We start from the raw sequence: 23744 nt of genomic DNA, 5'->3' as shown, positions 1-23744 counted from the left end.
AGAATGACCTGCGGCAGGTGACCTCGGCCGCGGCTGCGGGGCCGCCCCCCGCCGCGTCTGAAGCGGTCCGTGTTGTCATGGGCACCGCCGTGAAAACACGAGGACGACGCACGTCGCCAGGCGCGGACCCCGGAAACGGCCCCGGGACGCGACCCTGCGGAAACGCCCCTCGGACCGGACCCATCGGGGTTGTGCAGACGGGGGGGCCTCGGGAGCGGGGCGGGACCGGAGAAGACGGCGCGGGCGGTGCGGCAGGCGGCGGCCGCCGAGGGGGCCTGCGGGCTGGGGGCCACCGCGGGCGCCGTCAGGGTCTCCGCACCTGGGGTTCCGCGGGGGTTCCGCGGGACGGCGTCGCTGTTCGCGGTCAAACGCCCGAAGCAGCCCGTGCGACGCGGCGGACGCGGTTCGGAAGCGACGGCGGGGGGTCTGCGTGCGGAGCTCTGGGCGGCGGCGACCCGGTCCCGCAGAGCCGAGGTCACCGCGGAGGACGCGGCGCTTCCCGACACCCCCGCGGCCCCACGTCGCGGCAGCAGAGACGACGTCGGACTCCGGGAGGGAGGCCGAGCCCGCCGGGTCCAGGTCCCCCGCGGGGACGGGCCACTCGCCCTGCAGGAGGCCGCGGCCGGCCGGAGCCCCGCGGGAGGACGGAGGCGGGGCCGAGCCTCGGGCGCGGCGGACGCGGCGGGACTCGGGGTCCCAGGTCCCCGCGGCGCCCCGCAGCCCGGTCGGAGCCGGAGGAGCGGGTCGGGCCTCGGGACAGCGGCCGGAGGGGGCGGCGGGAGGGGGCGGCGGGCGCGCGCGACAGACCCCGCGGCGGAGACGCGCCCGCTCCGGCCCGGGAAGCCGCGGGGCATCTCCCGCAGGAACCTCCGTCCCCCCAGCCCCGCCTGTCTCCGCGGACGCGCCTCCCCGCAGCCCCCCCCCGGCTGCCCCCGCCTCGTCCGGGACCCGCCGAGCCGGCGACAGGCCGGTCCTCCGACGCCGCGCGCCGCTGACGGCGGACACGGAGGGGGACGCGCGGGGACGGGACGAGCCGCGCCGGGAAACACCCGCCGGCCCCGCCGCCGCCCGCGGAGCCCGCGCTGTCGCTCCTCGACGCCCGGACTCCGGCCGGCCCCGCGGCGGGTGTGGACGCGGGAAGGACGCGCGGGGCGGGGCGGGGGGAGCGCGGGGCGGGGCGGGGGGAGCGCGAGCCCCGAGGGGGCGGCCGCGCCGGACCGTCTGAGGAGCCCCGGGAGCCGCGTCCGCGACGCACGGACACAGCCGCGACCCGGGGCGCATCCGAGCCCGGACAGGGGGGACCCCGCAGCCCCGCGCTCAGCCCCGCGGGACCACCACGCGCACACAAAGCCGCGGAAGCCGCACCGTCTACACAGCGCGCCCTTCCCCCGCGGGGCCCTGCGAGCCCGCGCCCCCTCGGCAGCGCCCGTCCGCGGCTTCTGCTCACCTTCTCCCACGACGGGGCCTGCGGGGGCCGGACGCCTGTTGGCCTGGACACCACCCCACCTTCTCTAGAAACCTCCAGGGCGGGTCGGGAGGAGGCCGGGCTCCTGTCCGTGTGGACACTGCCCCCCGTCCGCTGAAGCCCCCACCGAGGGTCCCGAGGAAGCCCCCACCGAGGGTCCCGAGGAAGCTGGGCTCCTGTGAAGCGGCTCCTGCCTCTCCCACAGGCAGAGAGGAAGCCCCCCGAGGCCAGGGGAGGCGGTGCAGGACCCCATGCTCTCCGCGCAGTGGAAGCGCCTGTCCCCTCCCCTGGGGCCAGCTGAATCCGACAGATTTTGAAACTCTCTAACTGAAACAGAGTACGATGTCCTGGCTTCTCCAGAATACCTAACGAACAATTACTTGGAAAGTGTAGAGGATACAATGAAATGCAGACCAAAACGTCACAACTAACACCGAAATTCACCAAAATTGTACATAAATTTAAAAGCACACCTATCAGATCATTCAAAAGAAAACATAAAAGAAACCTACGTGACCTTGGGCTTGGTGATGAGTCCTAACCCACAACAACAAAAGCCGATCCAAAAAATAATAATAATAATAATAATTGATACTGTGAACTTTAAAAACGTAACACCTCTCCCATGAAAGACCTTGCTCAGGGAACTCAAACGCAAGCTGCAGACGGTCTATCCTCCATCATTAGGAAATGACGGATTTAAACAACAGTGAGGTCGCACTGTGCTCCTATTAGAAATGCTGAGGTCCTCCGCATGGGCGGAGGGTGAGGAGTGACAGGAATGAGCTTTCACGCTGGGGACCCAGGGCCGGGCACTTTGGAAGGCGTCATGCAGTTTTTCCCAAGGCTGAACAGGTCCCATTTTCGGATCCAACTAGAGCACTTCTAGTGTTTGGACAACTGCTTTGGAAAACCATTTCCAAACAAAAACTAGCAGACAGTTACGCACGGCAGCTGTATTCATAATGGTTTAAAAACTTGAAAAAATCAGAACATCCTTCGATGGATGGATCCGTAGGTAGACGGCTGCCTCCTTGTGAAGCAGGTGAATGTACCACACCTCGAGGGTTACGTGGGCTGATTCATTTTGAAGAACAGCAGACACGGGGGAACCTCTGAAACCGGGCGGAAGCAACTGTTTGGTGAGTGAAATTTACACTTCTTCTTTTTTTAAATTTACGCTTCTAAAAGAAGGTTCCATTTGTAAGGCTGTCTCTACCAAGAACAGAATGACTAAGACGGAAGAAACTCTTATCAAAAGAGAAGGGCAGACTCAAATCCGCTTGACAACCACAGCCTCATTTGCTGTGCTTGGCTTAATAATGCCCCTTAACGGACCTTCCCACCGTCGGACAGCTTTCCTCTGTCTTCGGCTGCAGATACTGACCGTGATGGCTTTGAGCCATTCGGGAGAGTGACTCCATCTTCCTAGGTATCCGCGGTCTTAAACTTGTGTGGGGTTTTCTTCCTCCTCTTATTTGGGGGGAGTTGGCGGTCTCAGCCAAGAGCCTGGTGGAGAGAGGAAGTACTTTTGCTCGCCTGCACATGCAATGCAGAGCTACCAAATAACAGGAAAGAACGAACAGTGAGCCCATGGAAAGACATGCATGAATGTTACGTGTATTTTGCTGTGGAAAAAAATCAGTCTGAAGAGGCTACACACAGCACGAACCCATTTAGATGACATGCGGAAAAGCAAAACTAAAGAAATGATAAACAGATTATGGGGTTGAGGTTAAAAGTTTCACATGGAAGGGCACGTTGGTGGCTCAGTCGGTTATGCTTCTGCCTTGGGCTCAGGTCATGACCCCCAAGCCCTGAGACTGAGCCGTGCCCCTCCCACCCCCCACCCGACCCTACCCCGGTCTGCACCCCCGCCCCATCAGGCTCCCTGCTCAGCGGGCTGTCTGCCCCTCACCCCACTCGTGCTCTCTCAATCTCTCTCTCAAATAAATAAAATCTTTAAAAAAGGAAAAAAGAAATTTCACATAGAATAACGACGGATACCCAAGTCTTCGCTCCTAAAAGCACAACTATCAGATTATCCAAAAGAAAACATAACATCTTTGCATTTGTGGACCCGAAGAGTCAGTCATCACCTATTCAGATAAAGTTACCTAGAATGCATGATCGTCACAAGATGGAATACAAAATGTGACAAATAATCTAACTGTATTAGAAATGTACGGGGTGGGGGGGGGCAGGTGGCTCAGTCAGGTAAGTGGCTGACTTGGCATCCACTCAGGTCATGACCTTGCTGCGGGACGCAGCCCCCGACTGGGCTCTGCGCTCAGTGGAGAGTCTGCTTCAGATGCTCCCCGCCCTTCCTCCAGCTTACGTGTACACCCTCTCTCTCTCTAAGACAAATAAATTCTTAAAAAAACAAAGAAAGAAACGTATGGGGGAAAACTGGCTGTAGGCGGTAGGGCAAAAGGTCCTCATCTGAATATGGAGAACAAAGGCAAAACAAATACAGAAAAAATTGGATTTCTTCTGCAGCCTAAGGAGGTTTGGGAACACAGGTGAGGTTCAGAGGGGTGAGGTCCGGAGCCGACCACCGAGAAAGAACTCTTGAGATGTTCTGATGCAAAATGGCGGCTTATTAAAGTCTGGGGACAGGGCCCGCGGGCAGGAAGAGCTGCACCAGGGTCTTGAGGTGATTAATTAGTGGGCGTTGGAGGAAGTGAGAAGGAGGAGGTTTCAAAAGAACGTTCGAATGCTGAAGGGGACTGACCTACAAGATACCTACAAGACATCAGAGGTCAAGCCATTGTCCAGTTAAGGTTGTTTTCTCCTCTATCAAGGTTTTTTTTTTCTCTTTTTTTGTTGTTAGTCACCACACAGTACTGCATTAATTTTTAGAGGTAGTGTTCCATGATTCATTGTTTGCTCGTAACGCCCAGTGCTCACTGTAACACGGGCCCTCCTTGATACCCACCACCAGGCTCACCCGTCCCCCACCCACTCCCCTCTGAAACCCCCAGTTTGTTTCCCGGAGTCCAGAGTCTCTCACGGTTCATCTCCCCCTCCGACCCCCCGCCTCCGACCCCTCCGCCTCCGACCCCCCGCCCTTCTCCTAACGTCCTCTCTGCTGCTCCACGTAGGAATGACACGATACGATAATCGTCTCTGCTTGACTTGTTTCACTTCGCATGATTCCCTCCGGTCCGGCCGTGTCGATGCAAATGGGTTTTCATCCCTCCTGACGGCTGAGTAATGTTCCGTTGTGCGTATGGACCGCAGCTTCTTTATCCGTTCGTCTGCGGAAGGGCATCTCAGCTCTTTCCACAGTGTGGCTGTTGTGGACGTTGCTGCCATGAACACTGGGGTGCAGGTGCTCCTTCTTTTCACTACATCTGTATCTTTGGGGTAAATACCCAGAAATGCAATTGCTGGGTCGTAGGGTTGCTCTGTTTTTACCTTTATGAGGAAGCTCCATGCTGTTTTCCAGAGAGGCTGCACCAGCTTGCATCCCCACCGACAGTGCAGGAGGCTCGCCTTTCTCCGAATCATCTCCAGCATCTGTTGTTTCCTGCCTCGTCAATTGTTGTCATTCTAACTGGTGTGAGGTGGCATCTCAGTGTGGTTTTGATGTCTCCCGGATGACTAGTGATGTGGAACACTTTTTCATGGGTCTGTTGGCCGTTTGTAGGTCTTCTTTGCAGAAGTGTCTGCTCAGGAGTGGTGGGGGGGGGTGTGCAGGGTGTCAGCTTGTGTCTTGTCCTCAGCCAGCCTTCTGTCCCCTCATCACAGCCCATCGATAACAGATCTAAGACAAGCCCCGTGATCTTCCTCCAGGAACTCAACTGCCTCAATACTGATACTTTGTTAAGGACAAAAGGCAACCGTGGCTTGACATTAGCCCGGCCATCAGGATCCTATGTCTTCTCCCACATATAAAAATCCCTTTAGAAACTTCCGCTGTCTCACCACCCCCCAAGATGTATGTTACCAACTATCTCCTAACATATGGCCCACTGACATACATCTCGGGGTCTCATGAATCAAGGTTTTACCAGACAGTAGTAAATGACCCCTTGAGGTCCACCTTGCTTCCAAATTCCTTATAGACTGACATATCCCTAACAGCCCAACTTGACAGTCTGTAATCAGTCACTCCTCACAATCCCAGTGCAGCTCTTTCTGCCCAGGAAAGAGCTGTGGGTTAAAAAAACCACTTCTTTGCCTCCAAAGAGAGCATCTCTTAGACCAAGTTCTTCCCCCCGGTTGTGACCCAACTGGTGGTAGCAGTGTGAGAGCTCCCCCTTCAGGCTTCCTGGCTCCACTTTAAGTAAGGTTTCCTCCATTTAATTTTCACAAAATCTTTAAAATCAGGTGTGTAGACGCGGGCTAGAACACACGCATGTATTTCCCCGCATCGTCGTCTGAACAGAGTGAGTTCCCGCGGTATATGAGTCTTTTATGCCATTCTCTATAAAAAGGACCTTTGGAAGAGACGGCTGGCTCTAGGGGTTGGGACAGTGGCTGCTGGACCCAGGATAATCCTGAAGTATCAGAAAATGAGGAAGTGGGGCACCTGGGCGGCTCAGTGGGTTGAGCCTCTGCCTTCGGCTCAGGTCACGATCCCAGGGTCCTGGGATTGAGCCCCGCATCGGGCTCTCTGCTCAGCGGCGAGCCTGCTTCCTCCTCTCTCTCTGCCTGCCTCTCTGCCTACTTGTGATCTCTGTCTGTCAAATCAATAAATAAAATCTTAAAAAAAAAAAAAGAAAAGAAAAGAAAATGAGGAAGTACCGATAATAACAAAAATCCACCAAGTTGAATTATGTCAAGGGACACAGGAGACCACAGAAAGAGCCACAGCAGGAATAAACAGACCATCCGACACCCCACGGCTGGAATAAAACCAAAGCCTAAAATAACTGCCCGGGTGTTCGCACTGGTAAAAAAAATAACTTATTACACAGACTTTTTCTTTTTTGTCATGAGTAGAAAACAACGCACAAGAATTCCAAATGCTCGATGTAGACACTCAGCCACCCATCAGGGGGGTGGAGCTAAGTCCGCAAAACATCGGACCATCCCCCCTCGACACTGTCAAGGTCACTGGAACAAGAGAAATCTCAGAAACTGTCAGAGCCGAGAAGAGCTGAAGAGACGTCAGGACCACCTGCCGTGTGGCCGCACACGGGACCCTGCGGCAGCAAAGGCAGAGCAGAGGGAAACCAGACACAAGATGAACTTCCGTTAATAGTAAGATATCGGGGCGCCTGGGCGGCTCCGTGGGTTGAGCCTCTGCCTTCAGCTCAGGTCATGATCTCGGGGCCCTGGGATCGAGCCCCGCATCGGGCTCTCTGCTTAGTGGGGAGCCTGCTTCCCCCCGCCTCTCCGCTGCCTCTCTGCCTACTTGTGATCTCTGTCGAATAAATAAATAATCTTAAAAACATAAGATATCAATACTGGTTCATCAACTGTGACAATTCTGGGGAAAAAATAGAAGCAGAACAGAAATTAAAAGTCAAATAAAAGAGGGGCACCGGGGCACCTGGGTGGCTCAGTGGGTTAAGGCCTCTGCCTTCGGCTCAGGTCATGGTCCCAGGGTCCTGGGATCGAGCCCCGCGTCGGGCTCCCTGCTCAGCACGGAGCCTGCTTCCCTTCCTCTCTCTCTCTGCCTGCCTCTCTGCCTACTTGTGATCTCTGTCTGTCAAATAAGTAAATAAAATCTTAAAAAAAAAAAAAAAAAGAGGGGCACCCGGGTGGCTCAACGGGTTAAGTATCGGCCTCTTGATCTCAGCTAAGGTCTTGATCTGAGGGTCATGAGTTCAAGCCCTGCGTTGCCAATTTTGCTTAAAATAAAATTTTTAAACATTGTACAAGTCAAATTAGAGAGAACACTGGAAGCCTAGAGGGAATGGGTAATTTCCAAGTAAAAACGCACATTAACGAAACGGTATAAAGAAATATACTGATACAAAGAAAACAGAAACAGACCAATGAGCATGAAAAGGTCACAGTGAGGCTTGGAAATCTCCCACTGGAATCCCCCCCAGAAACAGCGGGGTTCATAGCAAACACCTGAGTGTTCTGATTTCAGTCTCAAAGCGGGATGGGTTTCTATAGTTCATCTACCGTAGGATGCCAGTGATTCCAAAGTAAACACGATTGTATGTACCATCATAAATGTGCTCCCAGTTCAACAGGGACTTTCTCAACAAAAGGAAAAAAAGTTTGATGAGTTTACGTCCATTAAAACCAGAACAGTTTTAATCTTTAAGAAATTCAGGTTTGGTATAAACCGTATATCGAAGCTTAGATGCTGTTGCTGTTCTCAACACAGCTGCGTCTCGATGTTCATCTAACTGTCACGGGAACAGAGAGGGCCTCGAGCGGGGCCCGGGGAGGCCAGGCTGCCGCCCCGCACACACTCGCGGCCCGATGCTCCCTCCTCTCTGAGCCGCAGGGTCTGTGCAAAGCGCTGCAGTGTGCCACGGTTGTGACGGGCCAAAGCCCTGCTGGGGGGGCACTTCTGGAAGATGCGTCCTGCTGAAATGCTACAGGAGAGAGGAAAAATAAACCCAGAGCAGCCGGACACCCAGGGCTCCGTGCATCTCTGGGGGACCTGCCGTGGGTCTCCCTCCTGCCCCCCGAGGACCGGCTCTCTGCTTTGTCCTCACAACCCCCAAGTGCCCGGAAGCCGCGGGCCTCCCTGCCCCCCACTCACCGTCCAGCTGCGGCCAGTTCACCCACTCAGGAATGGCCTGGGGAGTCTCTGAAATTTAGAGTTCTGAGTAGCTAGTGTCCTAGTTTGGAAATTCCAACTGAAATTGAGCCCACGGTCCCTGTGCCTTGGTAGGAAAATGTAAAGACAACAACAAGCAAACCAGAAGGTCATGTACAGACGTCAGCGGACGTCAGGACTGTGGTGTGAATGTCTGCATCCCCCCACATTCATGTGCGGAACCCTAATGAAAAACGGGATAGTGTTAGATCGGACTAGGGTTCGGGGGACAGTGCCGTCCCTCCAGGTGAGGGTAAGGCAAGAGCCCCGCCACCAGACACACCCTCATCGCAGACCTGTGCCCCCCACCGCTGCGAGCAGTCGGCTCCCACTGTCCTCAAGCTACCTGGTCTGGGACAGCTTGACAGCAGCCGAGACAGGCTGAGGGGATCAGCGACGACACACACAGCAAATTGGGACGCGAAACGGGAAAAAACTACGGAAAATTAAGGTCCTTAAGTATAAATCTAACAATATACGTAAATGTATTCACAGAACGTTAAAACAGATGAGAGAACTCAAACGACATATAAATAAGTGTGCCTTTGGCCGCGGTGTCTCGGGAAGGCAGGGTGGTCACCAGCACTCGGGGCCGGCCGAGGCGACCTGGCCAGGGCTCCCTCCTTCCGCCCTGCTCGAACCCACACGGTCTAACCCGGAAACGTGGCCTCAGGAGGTGCTGCCTGTGCTCCCCCAGTCTCTGAAGGACACTGGTTTCAGTATGTTGAGCGGCAGATATCCAAGACACCCCCTTAATGCCAACTCGCTGTACATAAAATGAAAATACGTCCATTATGAGAAACACAGGTGAAATCAATATTGTTAAGATAGCAATTCTTTCTACCTTGAGCTACGGATTCAGTGGAATCCCAAATTCCCACCCAAGGTATTGACCGACCAGCTGACGTGAGACTCAGAACCTCATCTGTGGACCCGAAGACTCAGCACAGGCCACCGGAGTCGCTCGGTCGGTTAAGCCTCTGCCTTCGGCTCGGGTGGTGATCCCAGGGTCCTGGGATCGAGTCCCGCATCGGGCTCCCTGCTCAGCGGGGAGCCTGCTTCCTCCTCGGCCCTCCCCACCCCTGCTCATGCTCGCTCCCTGGCTCTCTCACACAAAATTAAATAAGTAAAATCTTTAGAAAAAGAACAAAGACAGCATGAAGGTGCGGTAATGAAGAGAATGTGGTCGTGCTGAAGGGACAGATGAAAGGAGCACAGACAGCAGCAGAGACGTGCCCACGGTCACTTCACGTGTCACAGGGACAAGGCGTGTCCACAACGGAAGGGAAGTCTGCCCCCCCAGATGGTGACAGAACAATGAGAAAACACTCGGGGCGGGGGAGGGGATGTGAACGCAGACTTTACAACTTACACAGAAATTTACTCACAATGGTCCGCACATACGAATTTTTGAGTGCAAAGCTGTGAGAATTCTAGATCTACACAACCTTGGGAGGTGCGCTTGGGCAGCTCAGTCTTTTAAGCGTCTGACTCTTGATCTCAGGGTCATGAGTTCAAGCCCCTCGCTGGGCTCCATGCTGGGCGTGGGGCCCACTTCAAAATAAAAGAAAAAATAACATAAGATAAAGGAATAACACATACATGACCTTGGGCTTGGTGATGAATTTTTTTTTAAGATTTTATTTATTTATTTGACAGAGAGAGATCACAAGTAGGCAGAGAGACAGGCAGAGAGGGAGGGGGAAGCAGGCTCCCCGCTGAGCAGAGAGCCCGATGCGGGGCTTGATCCCAGAACCCTGGGATCGTGACCTGAGCCGAAGGCAGAGGCTTTAACCCACTGAGCTGCCCAGGCGCCCCCGTGATGAGTTTTAAAACACCAAAGCCAGTCTCTGAAAGAAAACAATGGCTGATGTTCTCTCTGGCACAACGTAATCTACTCGTGAAAGATGCACTGAGGAGAACCCGAAGAGAAGCCACAGATGGGGAGAAAACGTTCAGAAAACACATCGGAAAAAGGACCCCTGTGCAAAATATCCAAGCAAACTCCGAAAGCGAAAAAGAGGACCGACAACCCAATTAAAGATGAGTAAAGATCCGAACACAGCCCTCGGCGAACCAGAGGTACCGATGACAGACTAGCATAGAATAAAGCTACACACCACGTGTCACGAGGGAAAAGCAAATGAAAACAGTGAGTTGGGCCGCGCATCTGCGGAAGCGCCACAGTCTCCAGAGAAACGGCGGTGGCAGCGGGACCGGCGTTCACCGCTGCTGCCGCGCATAATGTCCCCGCCGCGGCGAAGGCCCTCGAGCTACTCACTCCAGACCACACGGGATCTCACGGTGTAAGCCAACAAGCACACTCCCGGGTATTTAGACAACGGCTCTGAAAACATCCACCCAAGCCAAGCCCAGCCTGCTCTCACGCACGGCTCCTCTCTCCCCAACGGCCAGATACTTTCCAGCGGACCAGGGTGTCCTTCAGCAGGTGAGCGGATGACCAAGCGAGATGCGTCCGTGTGTGCGACGGGACACGACTCGCCCACGGGGAGCAATGATCCGTCGAGCCCCACCAAGACACGGGTGAGTCGTGTGTGCACGTCACCGAGGGACGGGAGACCATCTGACTGACGGTACCATCCCACGTGCGTGGCAGCGGGGAAGGAAACATCACAGAGACGGCGAACGGCAGTGACTGAGAGTCGCTGGCGGGGTCTGACCGGGAGAACGAGGCGCTGAAAGAAGGAGCCGATGGGCCGGGGCGACCGCTGGCGTCCACTGGGGGAGCCCCGCTAGGTGTCCGAAGCAGCGGTGTCCCTGGGAGAAGTCCTTCCAGCTCCAGGGGACAAGGGTCTCCTCCATCACGTGTGTTGCGATTTCAGGAGCAGTTCGTAGGGAGACTTTTTTTTTGAGGGTGTGATAACATATACGTGACATTAAATTTTCCTTTCATTAGTTTTTATTTTTAAAACTCTGGTAAAATACACACAACATAAAATTTACCATCTTCACCATTTTCAAGGGAGCGTTCACACTGCCGTGGAACCGTCACCGCTACCGCCTCTCGTCTCAGTGCACGAGAGTTCTGGTTTCTTCACATCCTTGTCAAAAGTCGCTTCTGGTTTTCTTAGATAACAGCCGCTTTCGTGGGTGTGAACTGGCACCTCACTGTGGTTTTCATGTTCATTGCCCTGATGTCTAAGGACGTTAAGCATCTTTTCATGCGTTGGTTGGGGCTGGATTAGGCAGTGACCCACGTGTAAGACACCCAATAACATGCAGGATTTAACAGACTATTTGGGGATGGAATATCTGCTATGACCTCAGTATCCAGAATATACAAAGAGCTTTGATGACTCAACAACACCAGGACAAGCAAACCAACTAAGAAATAGGCAAAGGACTTGAACAGCTTGTCTCCGAAGAGGAGACACGGTAGCCCACGAAAGATGTTCACCACCACCAACCACTGGGGAGGCGCAAGTCAAAATCCCACTGAGGTACCCCTTTATCTGGTCAGAATGGCGATCCGAGGAGCCCTGGCTGGCTCACTCAGAAGAGCACGTGACTCTTCTTTTGTTTTTTTAAGAATGTATTGACTTATTTTTAGAGGAAAAGAGAGACCAGCGGGTGGGGCAGAGGGAGAGAGAATTCCACGCAGACCACGAGTGCGGAGTCTGACGCCGGGCTCCACCGCGCGACCCCCAGATCATGACCTGAGCCAAAACCAGGAGTCAGATGCTCAACGGACTAAGCCACCCAGGCGCCCTGGGCACGGGACTCTTGACCTCAGGGTTGTGAGTTCGAGTCCCACATTGGGTGTAGAGATTCCTTAAGTAAGGAAACTGACAAAACAAACCAAATTTAGGAAAGGACAGTAACAGTAGTCGGTGAGGATGTGGAGAAGGGGGATGCGAGTACGGTACTGATGGAAGGTGCCGATGTCTCTGTGAACGGTTTGGCAGTTGCTCAAAAATTCTAAACACTGAGTCGCCGTACAACCTAGCAATTCCACTCGTAGGAACGTACCCAAAAACACAGAAAACAGTGTGAAACAAAAACGTTGACGTCAGCGTTCACAGCAGCACCGCTCACAGCAGGGAAATGTGGAAACAGCCCACATGTCCTCCAAAGGGGTGAACAGTGAACGTGGTCCATCCATGCACGGGAGGCACGGCCGGCCCCGGTGAGGCAGCCGCCCACAACGCACACGGGTGAGCCTGGGGAACACCGTGTGGCGGGGGAGGCCAAGCCGGAGGCCGCTGACACACAGTGCCCGGGAGAGACAGGAGGAGGGGAGCGGGGGCGGAGGACGGGCACGTGGAGGGCCCCGTGGGGGGTGACGGCTGCTCAGCGGGAAGGGGCTTTCCTTCGGGAGTGAGGACAGTCGGGCGGTATCATGCATAAATATCACGGCATTACGCCCTTTAAAAGTTGGGGTTAAGCTACGAGGATTTCACCACACTGAAAAACACAGAGGGGGCTGGCTCAGCCGGCGGCGCATGGCACTCTTGATCTGGGGTTGTGGGTTCAAGCCCCGCATTGGGTGTAGAGATTACTTAAAAATTAAAAAATCTTTAAAAACAAAACCAAAAACAGACCGAGACTGCTGGACGTCCCCCCTCGCCAAGGAGGTCCCCTTGCCTCACGGCTCTCAGTCTGGCCTCCCAGGCCCTCCACAGTCCAGCCGGCTGCATTTTGGGACCCTTGCGCTCCAGCCCTGCCCTGCCCCCAACTCCTGGAAACGCGCGCCCACTTCGGGATCCATTCCCAGGCCCCTGCTCTCCGACCCCCTCAGGGCCCAGGGCTCAACCACTTCCTCATCCGCGGCCTTCAAACGGGGGGGGGGGGGGGACGCTGGCACGCGGCCTCCCCGGGCCGTCTCCTCGCAGCGGGGGGAAGCGAGCGTTTCCTGGGCACGCAGGTGTGCAGCGACTGGCAGGGGAACTCACAGCAGCCCAACGAGGAGGGACGGGGAGCCCCGCGGCTGGAGGGGCCGGCACGGCTCACCCACCGTCCCACAGCCTCCGAGGGGTGCTCCGGCTCCAGGCGCCGCGAAGAGAAAACGTGGGACCCACAGGAGCGGTGGCCACACGGAAGAGGCACCCAGCTGTGGGGGTCACTGGTCACACGTAGGTAGCCTAGGTTCCCCGGGAGGCCACAGGAGCCACGCTGCTCACAGAGGCTGCTCTAAGCCCCTGGCCCAGGGCCCACCAGGGGTGTGTTCCAGGATGTAATTCACGCTGGTTTTTTTCATCCTTGGTTAGAATTGAAGATGCTGCATGTCACGTCTGTCCACACCCCTCCCGCTCTCTACGGCTACAAATACATTCTGGGCCTTGCCTCACCCCTGCTGACCACGCTCTGGCTCTGCTGAGGCTCCCCACAAAACCCCAGGGGCTCCACGGGCACAGAGGAGGGGGATGCCTGTCTGACGCAGAGGGGACTGTCACCCTGGGGACCCGGGGGGCCACAAGTGCTTGTCTCTGCGCAGAGCCCAGGGGTCACCAGAGCCCCACGGAGAGGGACCGGCTCGTCTGCTCCTCCCTTTCAAACGTCAGAAGCCCCAGAAAGCCCCAGCGTAGACAGACCCCACCTCGGGGCCCGTCTCCCCGCGGGCAGCTGGTTCTTGGAGTCACAGCAGGAGACAGGGAAGGCCCCACCTCAGCCGTGCCTGCCGGGAGCAAGCCGGCCCTCTAAGGGGGTCGGGGCCAACACCGCCCTCCTCTGGGGGGCCGGGACAGAGCCCAAGAGCAGGGAGGGAGGTGGTGGGCAGGGGAGGGAGGCTGAAGGGAGGGGCCGCCGGCCGGCCTGCCCCCATCCGGACAGGACGTCTGCGCAGGGCTCCATTCTCAGAGAAACTTTCATCCGTTTTCCACAAAACGGACTTTGTGCCCTCGGCCAAGTCAGCGTTCTAGATGAAACCGGGTGACTGTGAAGGGCGGGAGCGAAGCAAAGGCCCTGGGGTCCTCACACGACCCGTGCAGCGGGGTCTGGCCGCTCGCCGTTACCGGCTCCCACAGCACTACTTCCTGGCCGGGCATCCAGGCTCTGCTGGTCACAGGAAGGGCCCCCGGCCAAAGCCGGGCTGGCCCCCGAGCTCAGCGAGTTTCCTGGGAAGGTGGGGGGGTGGCAACCTCCCGAGCAGCCCAGGGTCCAGTAGTCGCCGCTGCCGCCCTCTGACGGCGGGGGGGCTGGCCTGAGGGGACACGTGGGGGCCCAGTCCTCCTGCGGCAGGTAGGCGGGCGGCTGGCCTCGCTGGACCACAGGCCTGGCCAGCAGCGCAGCCTCCAGGAGGCTGGCCCCAGGGCCCTCCTGCTGCTCCTCCAGGACCCCTGACTGCCAGGGGTCCACCGGGTCATAGGTCAGCCACGCGATGTCCTCATGGACGCCAGACTCCGAGGCTCCTCGTGGGGAACGGCCGCTGTCCTGACTCGGCAGCACACCGGTTCTGTGGGCCCCTGTCCAGGTCTAGGACAGACAGCACGGGGGGAGGGGGTGGGAAGGGCTCAGGCAGCGGGCTCGGGACTCGCCCCGGAAGCAGCCGCCCCCTCCTCCCAGAAGCTCCCCCGGCGTCCTCACCCCGAGCCCAAGCAGCGACTGTGTGTGGAGCACTCCATCTCACCCCCCACGCGCCAGCCTGCCCGCGGCCCAGGACCCCGAGTCCCGTCAGGACGCTCAGCGACCCCCCACCTCCCTGCTCACAGCAGCCTGGAACAGGGTGCAGGCGGCGACGGGTGCCGGGGACACAGAAAATCCCTGGTGGCTGCTCTAGGCATCAGCTACAGAGGCTGGGCAGCGCCTGCTGGACCCCCGCTCACTCACACACTCACACTCACTTGCACACTCTCACACACTCACACACACACACCAGGAGATGCCGCGGGGACACCACTTTTGGGCTGACGGCAGCAGACCTGGACACCCCTGTGTGGTCGCGGGAGGCCCCCACCTCCCAAAGGAAAGCATTTCCTCGGTGGGACCAGGACCCGCACCAGGCGGACCCCACACACCCAGCCTTCCGCGTCTGCCGGGATCCCGGGAGCCGAGTCACGGCAACACAGAGCCCCCGAGGGGTCTAATCACCGGGCGGGTGACTCGGGTCTAGAGGAGGGCGGGGTGCGTGTGGCTGAGATGACGCCTTCTAGGACGGTCACCTCAGGGCTCTCGACCGTGAGGGCCGCTGCCTGGGAGAAGGAGGCGGCCTCCCCCGAGGGTAAAACGCTCAGCTTTAAGCTCTGAGGTATACTTTTGGACAACAACCTCGAGGCCCAGCAGCGGCAGGGGCCGCGGGGAAGGACCCCAGGAAGCATCCCGTCCCGTCCTCCGCCCGCAGTGGGGATCCGGAGACCACCCGCGGGAGCTCCCCCCACCCCCCGCCCAGGGGGCAGGAGCCACCAGGCCAGCGGGAAGGGGAGGCGTCAGATGCAGACTCTCCAGGTGGGACTCACCAGGGCCCACAAAGGGGGAAAGGGGGAGCGCGGCAGCGCTACCCTCGGGAACCGGGAGGGGCCGGGCCCTCCTCAGGGACCCGCAGAGCAGTAGCTCCCAGACCCCTGATGGCCCCAAGGCTGGCGCGAGCAGCAGACCCTCCCCACAGACGCCTTCAGAGAAGCCGGGACGAGACGCGGCGGCCACAGTCGCCCCGTGACGTGACCACGTACCTCACAGGGGCCGCTTCCCCAGAAGGAAAAGAAACCCGCGAGAGAGAACGAGGCTAATTGTCTGGATGCATCTGAGCGGCGTGTGTAAATTTAAACCCACTACGTATACCAAAAACAGCTCAGAGCACCCACAAAGGCCCCATACCGGCCCCAACTCTCACCCGAAGCCCACATCCTCGACAGGCCAGCCGTGGGGGGACCCCAGCCCCGCCCCCCTCCCCACCGCGGGCGGCGCGCACCTGGAAGTCCCCGTTGTGCACACTGTAGAGGGACTGGAAGAAGACCGCCGGAGAGGGCACGTTCCAGGAGAGGCTCCTCTTCACCCTGAGGCCAGGACGGACAGCTGGAGGCCTCTGCATGCCCAGCGAGGGGTCCTCGGAGGCCCGGCTCCAGGAAGCACGGGACCCCGTGCGAGCTTCGCACCCTTCCTGCCAGAGGCCGCCCCACCTCCTGCCTCTCACTGGGTCCAAACCTGTTCTCAGGGCAAAACCCGACACCCGCCCCTATGGCCTGCCAGACCAATGACCCCGTAGAACTGACACCCACCAAGACCCACATCCTTTACAGGGTGAGTCGTGACGCTGGGCTCAGGGCTACAGGGTGCCCCTTGGGTCCTCATCCCACAGAGGGAGCGGACAGGAGGCAGCTCCCTGCACCACCTGACTCCTCCCTGAGCAATACAGAGCCACGGGCCGTCCCACAAGGATATGGCCCACGACTCCAACACAGCAGGTCCAAACCGGCCTCACCAGCCCCCCCGGGGAGCACGTGGCCCCCCCAGGCCCCACCTCGGGGATCACCGGTCCTCTGCCCCCTCCGCCTCCCTTCTTAGGCCTGCAACTGCCTTCCCTTGGCTCCCTCTCCCGCCAGCTCTGGCACATGGCCATCCTCCGTACACCACCCCTTGGCCTCCTGGTGGGTCCTCCCCATCCCCTCGGACTCCCCAAAATCTATCCTCACAATACACTGTTTCACGTGCTCGAAGACCTCTCCTCTGCTCCAGGTCAAGTCTGCTGTCCACACCGACCGGCACGCCCCCCCCCGCCCCGCTCTCGTCCTTTCTGCGGTGAGTCCGCAGCCGGTCAGTCTCCTCCGGGCCCCTCCCACACCCTGACAGGGGTGATGGTTTACTTCAGAAGGGCCCTACGTCTGTTGGGTTCTCTGTGGCGTGCACTGGAGTCCTGAGCACACCAGGGCCCCAAAACGATCTTTTCAGAGAAGGCGTTTAAAAGTCAGCAGGCCACAGAGCACCTCCAGAGGCTCTTGGGTGCCGCGGTCCCAGTGAACTTGGGTCCCCCTGAGCGTCTTTGGGGCCCTACAACCCCCAACACACTTGACAAGTGGGGAACTCTCCAGAGGCCCAGGGCAGAATCTCAGTCCATCCAGGATCAGATGGTGGGGAGGGCAGATGGTGGGAGGGAGGGCCGCTCTGGCCCAAGATGCCCCCCCACACAGCCACACACACGCACACACGCACACCTTGGCTACCAACCTGGGTGAAAGCTTGAACACGAGGTAGGTCAGGCTGGTCAGCAGCAGAAAGACGGGCACAGCGACGAGGGTGCTGCTGCCGGGCTGCCCCCGAGAGGAGGACAGGGGGCCTGTGGGCAGGAAGGGCCCAGGGTTGTGAACCTCCTTGGCACCAGGGTGTTCCTCCAAACCCACGTGGCAAAGCACGGGTAGGAGTGCCCAGGGCCACGTGGGAATTTCCTCCCAGGCCCAGGGGCTGTGTCCTGCCCGCTCCCGAGTCAGCCACGGCAGGACCCCACCTCCTCCAGCTGCGAGGTCATCAGGGTCAGGCACCCTCCCCAGCAGGTCACAAGGGTCAGCCCAGCCCTCCCTAGAGAGGTGAGACCACGTCCCGCTCTGGAGACGGAAACGGAGGCCCAGCGTGCCCCGTGGGGCCACAGTCTCTCCCCGTGACACAGTAACTACAGGTTCCAAGAAGCCTGACTCTGGGCAGGTGTGTGTTCCCTCCTTCAAGATCCCAGACCTCCAGGGGAAGGTGGCCAGCCGGGGCCGGACCGGGCGGGGCTCCAGGAGGGTGAGAGGGCTGGACGAGTGTAAGGCCCTCGGGGAGGGAGAGCCGCACCTCGGGCAGGGCTCTGGGGCGAGGGGAAGCGCGCAGACCGGCTCCACTCGCTCCACTGGCCCTCGTAGCGCAGCTCCGCCTCCACTGCCGACTCCGAGGAGGCCATGCGGACCCGCAGCCGGGCCTCATAGCGGGACCCGGGGTCCAGCTCCACAGCGTCCAGGGAGAGCCGGGTCACCCCGACGATGCGGTCCCTGAGCCGGGCCTGCTGTGGGGCAGAGGACCGTCAGCAGGCGCCAAGGCGGGACAGGGCCCGTGGCCCCCGAGACCACGCCCGCACACGGCCACACGCCCACGCCCACGCACGCGGCACAGACTCATATGCACACTTACACTCATCCACCCCCACGCACTCACGCGGGTGCATACCCTGTGCACACTCACACACACACGTGTGCACAGCCACGCTCTGGGCTCTGAGCGCGCCCCCTCCCCCTCGTCCACACGGACATCTTCCTGTGGGGGAGGGATGGCCCCGCCGCGGCTCCCAGGAGAGACAAGGCTCCGGAGCGGTGGGCCCAGCGTTACCTCCCAGGCCTCTTCCTGCTTCTTGAAAGCCAGCTCGTAGCTGAGAATGGCGGTCAGGGGCTCCAGAGCAGGGCTGACCCTCCAGGTCAGGACACAATAATGAGAGGTGACATTGCTCTGTAAGTCAGAGGGAGGGTCCAACTTCACTGAAACAGAGTGGGGCTGCGTGAGGGTGTGTCTGCCGGCATGCCCAGGGCCGGGGGTCTGAAACAGGCTGGGGGTCAGGGGGCGGGGCATGGTCACGGCCCTCCCAGACCGGGGGGCCTCCCTGGGAGGTAGGTCTCTGTCTCCTCGCTGGTGATGTCTCCCAGGGAGGCCCCAGGCGGGACAAGATGGTGAGCTCCTCCAGGGCCTGCAACCAGACAACGTGACTCCCCGGTTGGGCCAGCCACTTCCGTCCTAAGTGCCTCACTGCGTCCCTTCCTGCTGTGGCTCAGGTGCGTTTCAGGGGACTCAAGTTGTGCCCTGGCCCCAGCCTGAAGCCTGGTATCTTCACCCTCCTCCCAAACCCTGCGTCTCCAGGGAGCCCGGGGCCCTCCCCTCCCGTCTCCGAGCCCGGGTGTTCCATGGGGCCACGGAGGTTAGGGGCCATGCGCCCCACCCCCAGGCCCCCCAAGCCAGGACGCGCCCCGTCAAGGCGCCCAGACCCGGCCTCACCATGTCTCCGAGGCAGGTACTGTGGGTCCACCAGGCTGACCTGCTCCCGCCCAGAGACGCCGCGGTGCAGCGTGATGGTGAAGTTGTCGGAAGGCACAAGCACCTCCTCGGGGGGCAGCACCAGGGTGCACTCCCCGGCCCGGAAGACACATCTGTGCCGGCCGCCCGGCGCGTGGTTGCTGGAAAGGGTGTGTGTCAGCACCAAGGGCCACCGCGCCAGCCCGGCCCTGGCGCCGCGACCGTGGGGACCCACCCTCGGGGCCCTGCGGCCTCACCTGGTGAAGAGCAGCCAGGCACGGGGGCCCCGGCCCGGCTCCGGGGCCGACCAGCGGCAGTGGATCCTCAGGATGTTGTTGTTCAGACAGGTGACAGACCCAGCCCCGAGCCCTGGGGACAGGCACGGTTTGCAGCCCACAGCGTGCTTCAGGGCAGGGTCAGGACCTGCAGCGGACACTCTGACAGGACCGACCCCAAGAGTGATCCCAGGAGGAGGCACCAAGGGCAGGGCTGGGAGGTGAAGGGCTCTGACCCACGGGGTGTGGATGGGACCTCCAGGCTGGTCCCAGGAGGTCGCGCCCCAGCGCGTCCAGCCAAACCCTTCCCTGTGGAGTGAGAAGGACAACTGCCCTGCCCCCAAGCTGTCCGCCAACCCCCCCCCCCAACAGACACGAGTGCCCCATGCTCACCTCCTCCTTCCCCTTGGACGGAGATGGCTGCGCCGACCCAGGCGCCCATGCAGGCGCAAATCAGCAGCCAGGTGCTCAACTCTCGCGTCAGGGCCTCAGCCTCCAAGGTCCGTCCTGCAAGGGACTGGGCTGAGAGCACCCCCGTGGGACTGTCCCCAGGAGGTCTCCCCAGGAGGGCCGCTCCCCGTGGGGCATGCTCCCTGTGGAGAGCTCCACGTGGGTCACCGCCTGTCCCCACACCACGTCCCACCACTGGGCACCAGAGGCTAAGCTGTTCTCCTAAGAGACGGAAGCTCAGAAGGATCCGAATGGCTGCAGCGTACAGCACAGTGCCCGCAGCGCCAGGTCTCCTGCTGGGTTCCGGACCCTGAACCAGCGAGTGTCTGAGTCTGCCTAGAAGCCTCCTCTCTGGGACGGACGTCCTCGGCCAGCACGGTCCCAGGTCCCATCACGCAAGGGAGATCGGGTCACGGCAACCTTGTGCCGCCGACCGTGTAGCGCACATCACACGCTTGTGTTCCCACAGCAGCCCGGTGAGGCAGAGAGACCGCCCCCGCTTACTGACAAGCCAGCCGAGTCCCAAGGAAGGGCAATGCCTCGCCCGGGGTCATGCGGCCGACACCCACACACCCTCTCTCCCCACTGCATCCTTAAATAAAGACCCGCTGGGGACTAGTAGGAGGATGGCGGTGGGTGGGGTGTCCGTGCAACAGAGGGCCCTCCCTGAGCCGGGATGGCCAAGCCCCTATTTGGAGCTACCAGCCCTGGGAAGGGGAGCAGAGCCTGGCAGTGACCGGAGGTGCACGGGAGACAAAGGGGCTGGGTGTTAGGAAGTGCCTGGGTGCGGGGAGGCCGTTGACATCCGATCACCCCATTCATAGCTCCAGATGGTGCACTGATAGTTCCGAAGCAGGAAACAGGGCGAGCCTGGTTACGCAAGCCTGATGGGTGATAAGGAGGCCAAAAAGCGGCACCGTGCTCACAGACCACAGCACGCAAGCCCCTGGGGAGCCCGCACGCACCCGGGCAGCACACACCCCTCCAACAGGCCAGCAGCCTCTCCGTGTACCCCCAGGACAGACCCCAATACGATCCCTGCTCAGGAAGACGGCACCCCATCCCCCGGCACCCCCAGCCACAGCACGGGAGGCAAGTTCTGCCCAACACCTCGCATCCCCTCCGGTGCGTGCCAGGCTGGAGATGAGGGAGCGGACTGACCAGAGCCCACGGCACGGTGTGGGATGACAGAATCACAGCGAGCCCCAAGGTCTGGGGGCCTGAGGGACGGCAGCCACTTCCCAGCCGGGAGCTGAGCCAGGCCCTGGTGGAAGGACTCCTCCGTGCACACAGAACTGGGCCGCTCCTGCCCCAGACCGACCTAGGAGCGGATGGTTCCAGAGCATGGTGTGGGGTGGCTCCAAGCTCAGCTGGCCCCAGGGCAGAGACAAGAGTGAGCTACCAGGGCCAGGACCCCCTCTGGGGGAGCAGCAGAGACAGACGCGGGGCCATTTCTCCCCAAACTCTCCGCACAGGATGCTTCTGGGTCTACGAAGGGAGCTGGGCAGGGCCGCCCCTCCCCAAGCTGTGGCCGTCAAGGCCAGGGTCAGCAGCAACTTGCCCAACACCGGCACCTGGTACCTCTGTTCCCAGCACGGTTCCGACCTGTAGTCACACCAGCCTGGGAGCACCCACCTCACCCTGGGCACCGCTGGCCTGTCCTTCCTCGGGCCACCCGCATCCTTGACAACAGGCACTGGGCTGGGCGGTGTGGAAACCCCCAACCGCACACTCCCTGGTCCGGGAACAGGCACTGGGAGGACAGCAGGGGGATCCTATCACCGCTCGGACAACACGACCCCACCTCGCAGGACGGCTGGCAGGGCTGGGGGGTGAGCCAGGGTCTCCCCCTCAGGACAATCCCGCCGGGGAGTGTGACTGACGCCACCACCCAGCACTACCGCCCAAGGTCTGTGGACACGCCCTCAGCCCCAGAGCACTCTGGTCCCTTCTCAAGACCCATCTCCTCCATGACCTCGGGGTCAAGGTCTGGCCATGAGGTCTGACCGCTAGGGCCTCACAGCTCTCCTGCCCTGGTTTCCTGGCCCACCACGAAGCCATGGGCTGCCTTGCAGCTGGACCCCACCCCAGAACCCACAGACAGGGCCAGACCCGGGGCAGGTCTCTGGAGAGACACAGCCCCTCCCCGCCGTGGGCCTCAGCCCCCAAGGACCCACTGAGGCCGGGGAGGCCCCACCAGAGCGAGGTGCCTCGGCAGCGCACCCTCCAAGCAGGCTTCACGCCGACGCCTGCATCCACTTACTGTCCCCTCCTGCACAGACGCTGTGTTTTTAACGGATGGAGAGCCGTCCGGCTCCCTCCAGAGGAAGGAGGCTGCTATTTCAGTGGACACTTACCGAGCATTTTCTTCTCTCTGCTGGGGAAGGAGGGAGAAACGCAGCCCCTGGCTCCCAAGAACCAGATACAGGAGGACACGGGGACGGTGGTACACAGTGGGCTGGAGGTGGAGGCAGGAGTCCCCCCAGCGCCTCTAGGCCACACAAGCGCACAGGGGCCCGTCTAGCCCAGGTGGAAACCGCCAGTGCTGTCGGCGGAAAGGGCCTGAACACCGAGCTTCCTACGGGGATGCTGACGGCAGGCCGGGGCCGGGGGCGCAGAGGCAAGGCCAGCCAGGGTGGGCGCGGATGAGGCGCAGGGAAGGCTGGGGAGAGGGAGAGCTGGCCCCAGAGCAGCCTCCTGCGCTGTCTGCGAGGGGTGAGCAGGAGGGGGCTGCATCTGGAAAAGGTGCGTCTGGGAGCCCTGGAAACACCAGGCTGCAGCCGTGAAGACCACGAGCTGGCCCCAGACGCGCCTCGGGGGGACAAAGACACACCCTTCATGAAGCCCTGCTGAACCCCCCAATGTCTCTCTGGCCAGACCAGACACCCCCAAGCCAGGCCAGTCAGCTCAGGAAAGGAGCAGGGGAGCAGGGAGGGCTGTGGGAAAGGTCTAGAGAAAGGACGTTGACACGGTTCCGGGGGGCCTGGGGGCGAGGGGGGGTTACATGTTGTACCTGCTCTTCCCGCACCTGTTAACGGCCTCCTCTGCCCAGAAACCCCCCCACCAGCCGCCCGCGGCGAGGTCAGCCAAGCCCACGGCTCTGCTGCCTCCTCACACCAGGCTCTTCTAGGGCGAGACCTGTGTGACCGGCGTGAGGTCCCCTGCGCCTGGCCCCAACAGGAAGAGAAACGCACCCTGAACCCCCTACGCAGGCGGACCTTGTCTCTAGACGGCGTGAGTGCCCGGGCCACTGTGAAGAGGGCACTGGGACAGGACCGGAGCGGGAACCCTCACCTCCCCTTCCTCCGCCTGGCCGAGCTGACCTTCCTTCTAGGACCCCACTCTCACCTGCTGCCCGCCCACAGCTCCAACGGGGGAATCCCCAGACTCTGGCTCCTCTTCTGCCCAAAGGCCCCCCAAGGTCGTGGGGGCTTGAAGGGTTTTGCCGGCCCCAGGACCTGGACCTCATCTCCAGTCCGGGCCACCACAGCTCAGACCATCTGGCCCCACAACGGCTGCCTTGACGGCCAGACTCACCTTCCCAGATGCACCTGCTGGGTCCCATGGCAAGTCGGAGGGGCCCCAACCCTCCAGGCCTGGAGGGGACCGTTCCTGTGCTTGCAGCAAAGCCTCTCAGCCTGATTCAGGGTACAAGTGCAGCGAGCAGTGACGTGAGCCTCCCACGGCAGGCTCACACAGGCCGCCCACATCTGAAACCACGAAGCAGAGCAGAGCGGCTGCCCCAAGTGGGGCTGGGAGACAACCACCACCGCTAACGCCAAGCCCGGGGACTGGGACGTGGGCTGACCCTTCATTCCCCGTGACACGGAAGGTAGCTAAACACGGGCTGTGGGGACCCGTCCAGCGAGGGGCGGTGTCCACTGGACCCCCTCCAAGA

General features: G+C 60.2%; 1 protein-coding gene across 1 annotated transcript; it reads right to left on the bottom strand.

Annotated features, from left to right (window-relative positions):
- Positions 1 to 14132: 14132 nt before the first annotated feature.
- Positions 14133 to 23411, bottom strand: IL9R (interleukin 9 receptor; the record flags this gene model as incomplete). The annotated part of the gene is made up of 9 exons (XM_080830873.1): positions 14133 to 14633; positions 16066 to 16150; positions 17319 to 17427; positions 17919 to 18126; positions 18447 to 18592; positions 19104 to 19282; positions 19379 to 19490; positions 19790 to 19903; positions 23384 to 23411. 9 exons carry the CDS (start codon positions 23409 to 23411, stop codon positions 14133 to 14135), a joined length of 1482 nt encoding a protein of 493 aa, XP_080686999.1.
- Between the last annotated feature and the right edge of the window lie 333 nt (positions 23412 to 23744).

This window comes from Martes martes, assembly GCF_963455335.1.
Source record: "Martes martes genome assembly, chromosome: 18".
In the NCBI taxonomy this organism is placed as follows: Eukaryota; Metazoa; Chordata; class Mammalia; order Carnivora; family Mustelidae; genus Martes; species Martes martes.
The sequence above is the reverse complement of the archived record's forward strand: the minus strand, read 5'-3'. Positions and strand labels throughout refer to the sequence as shown.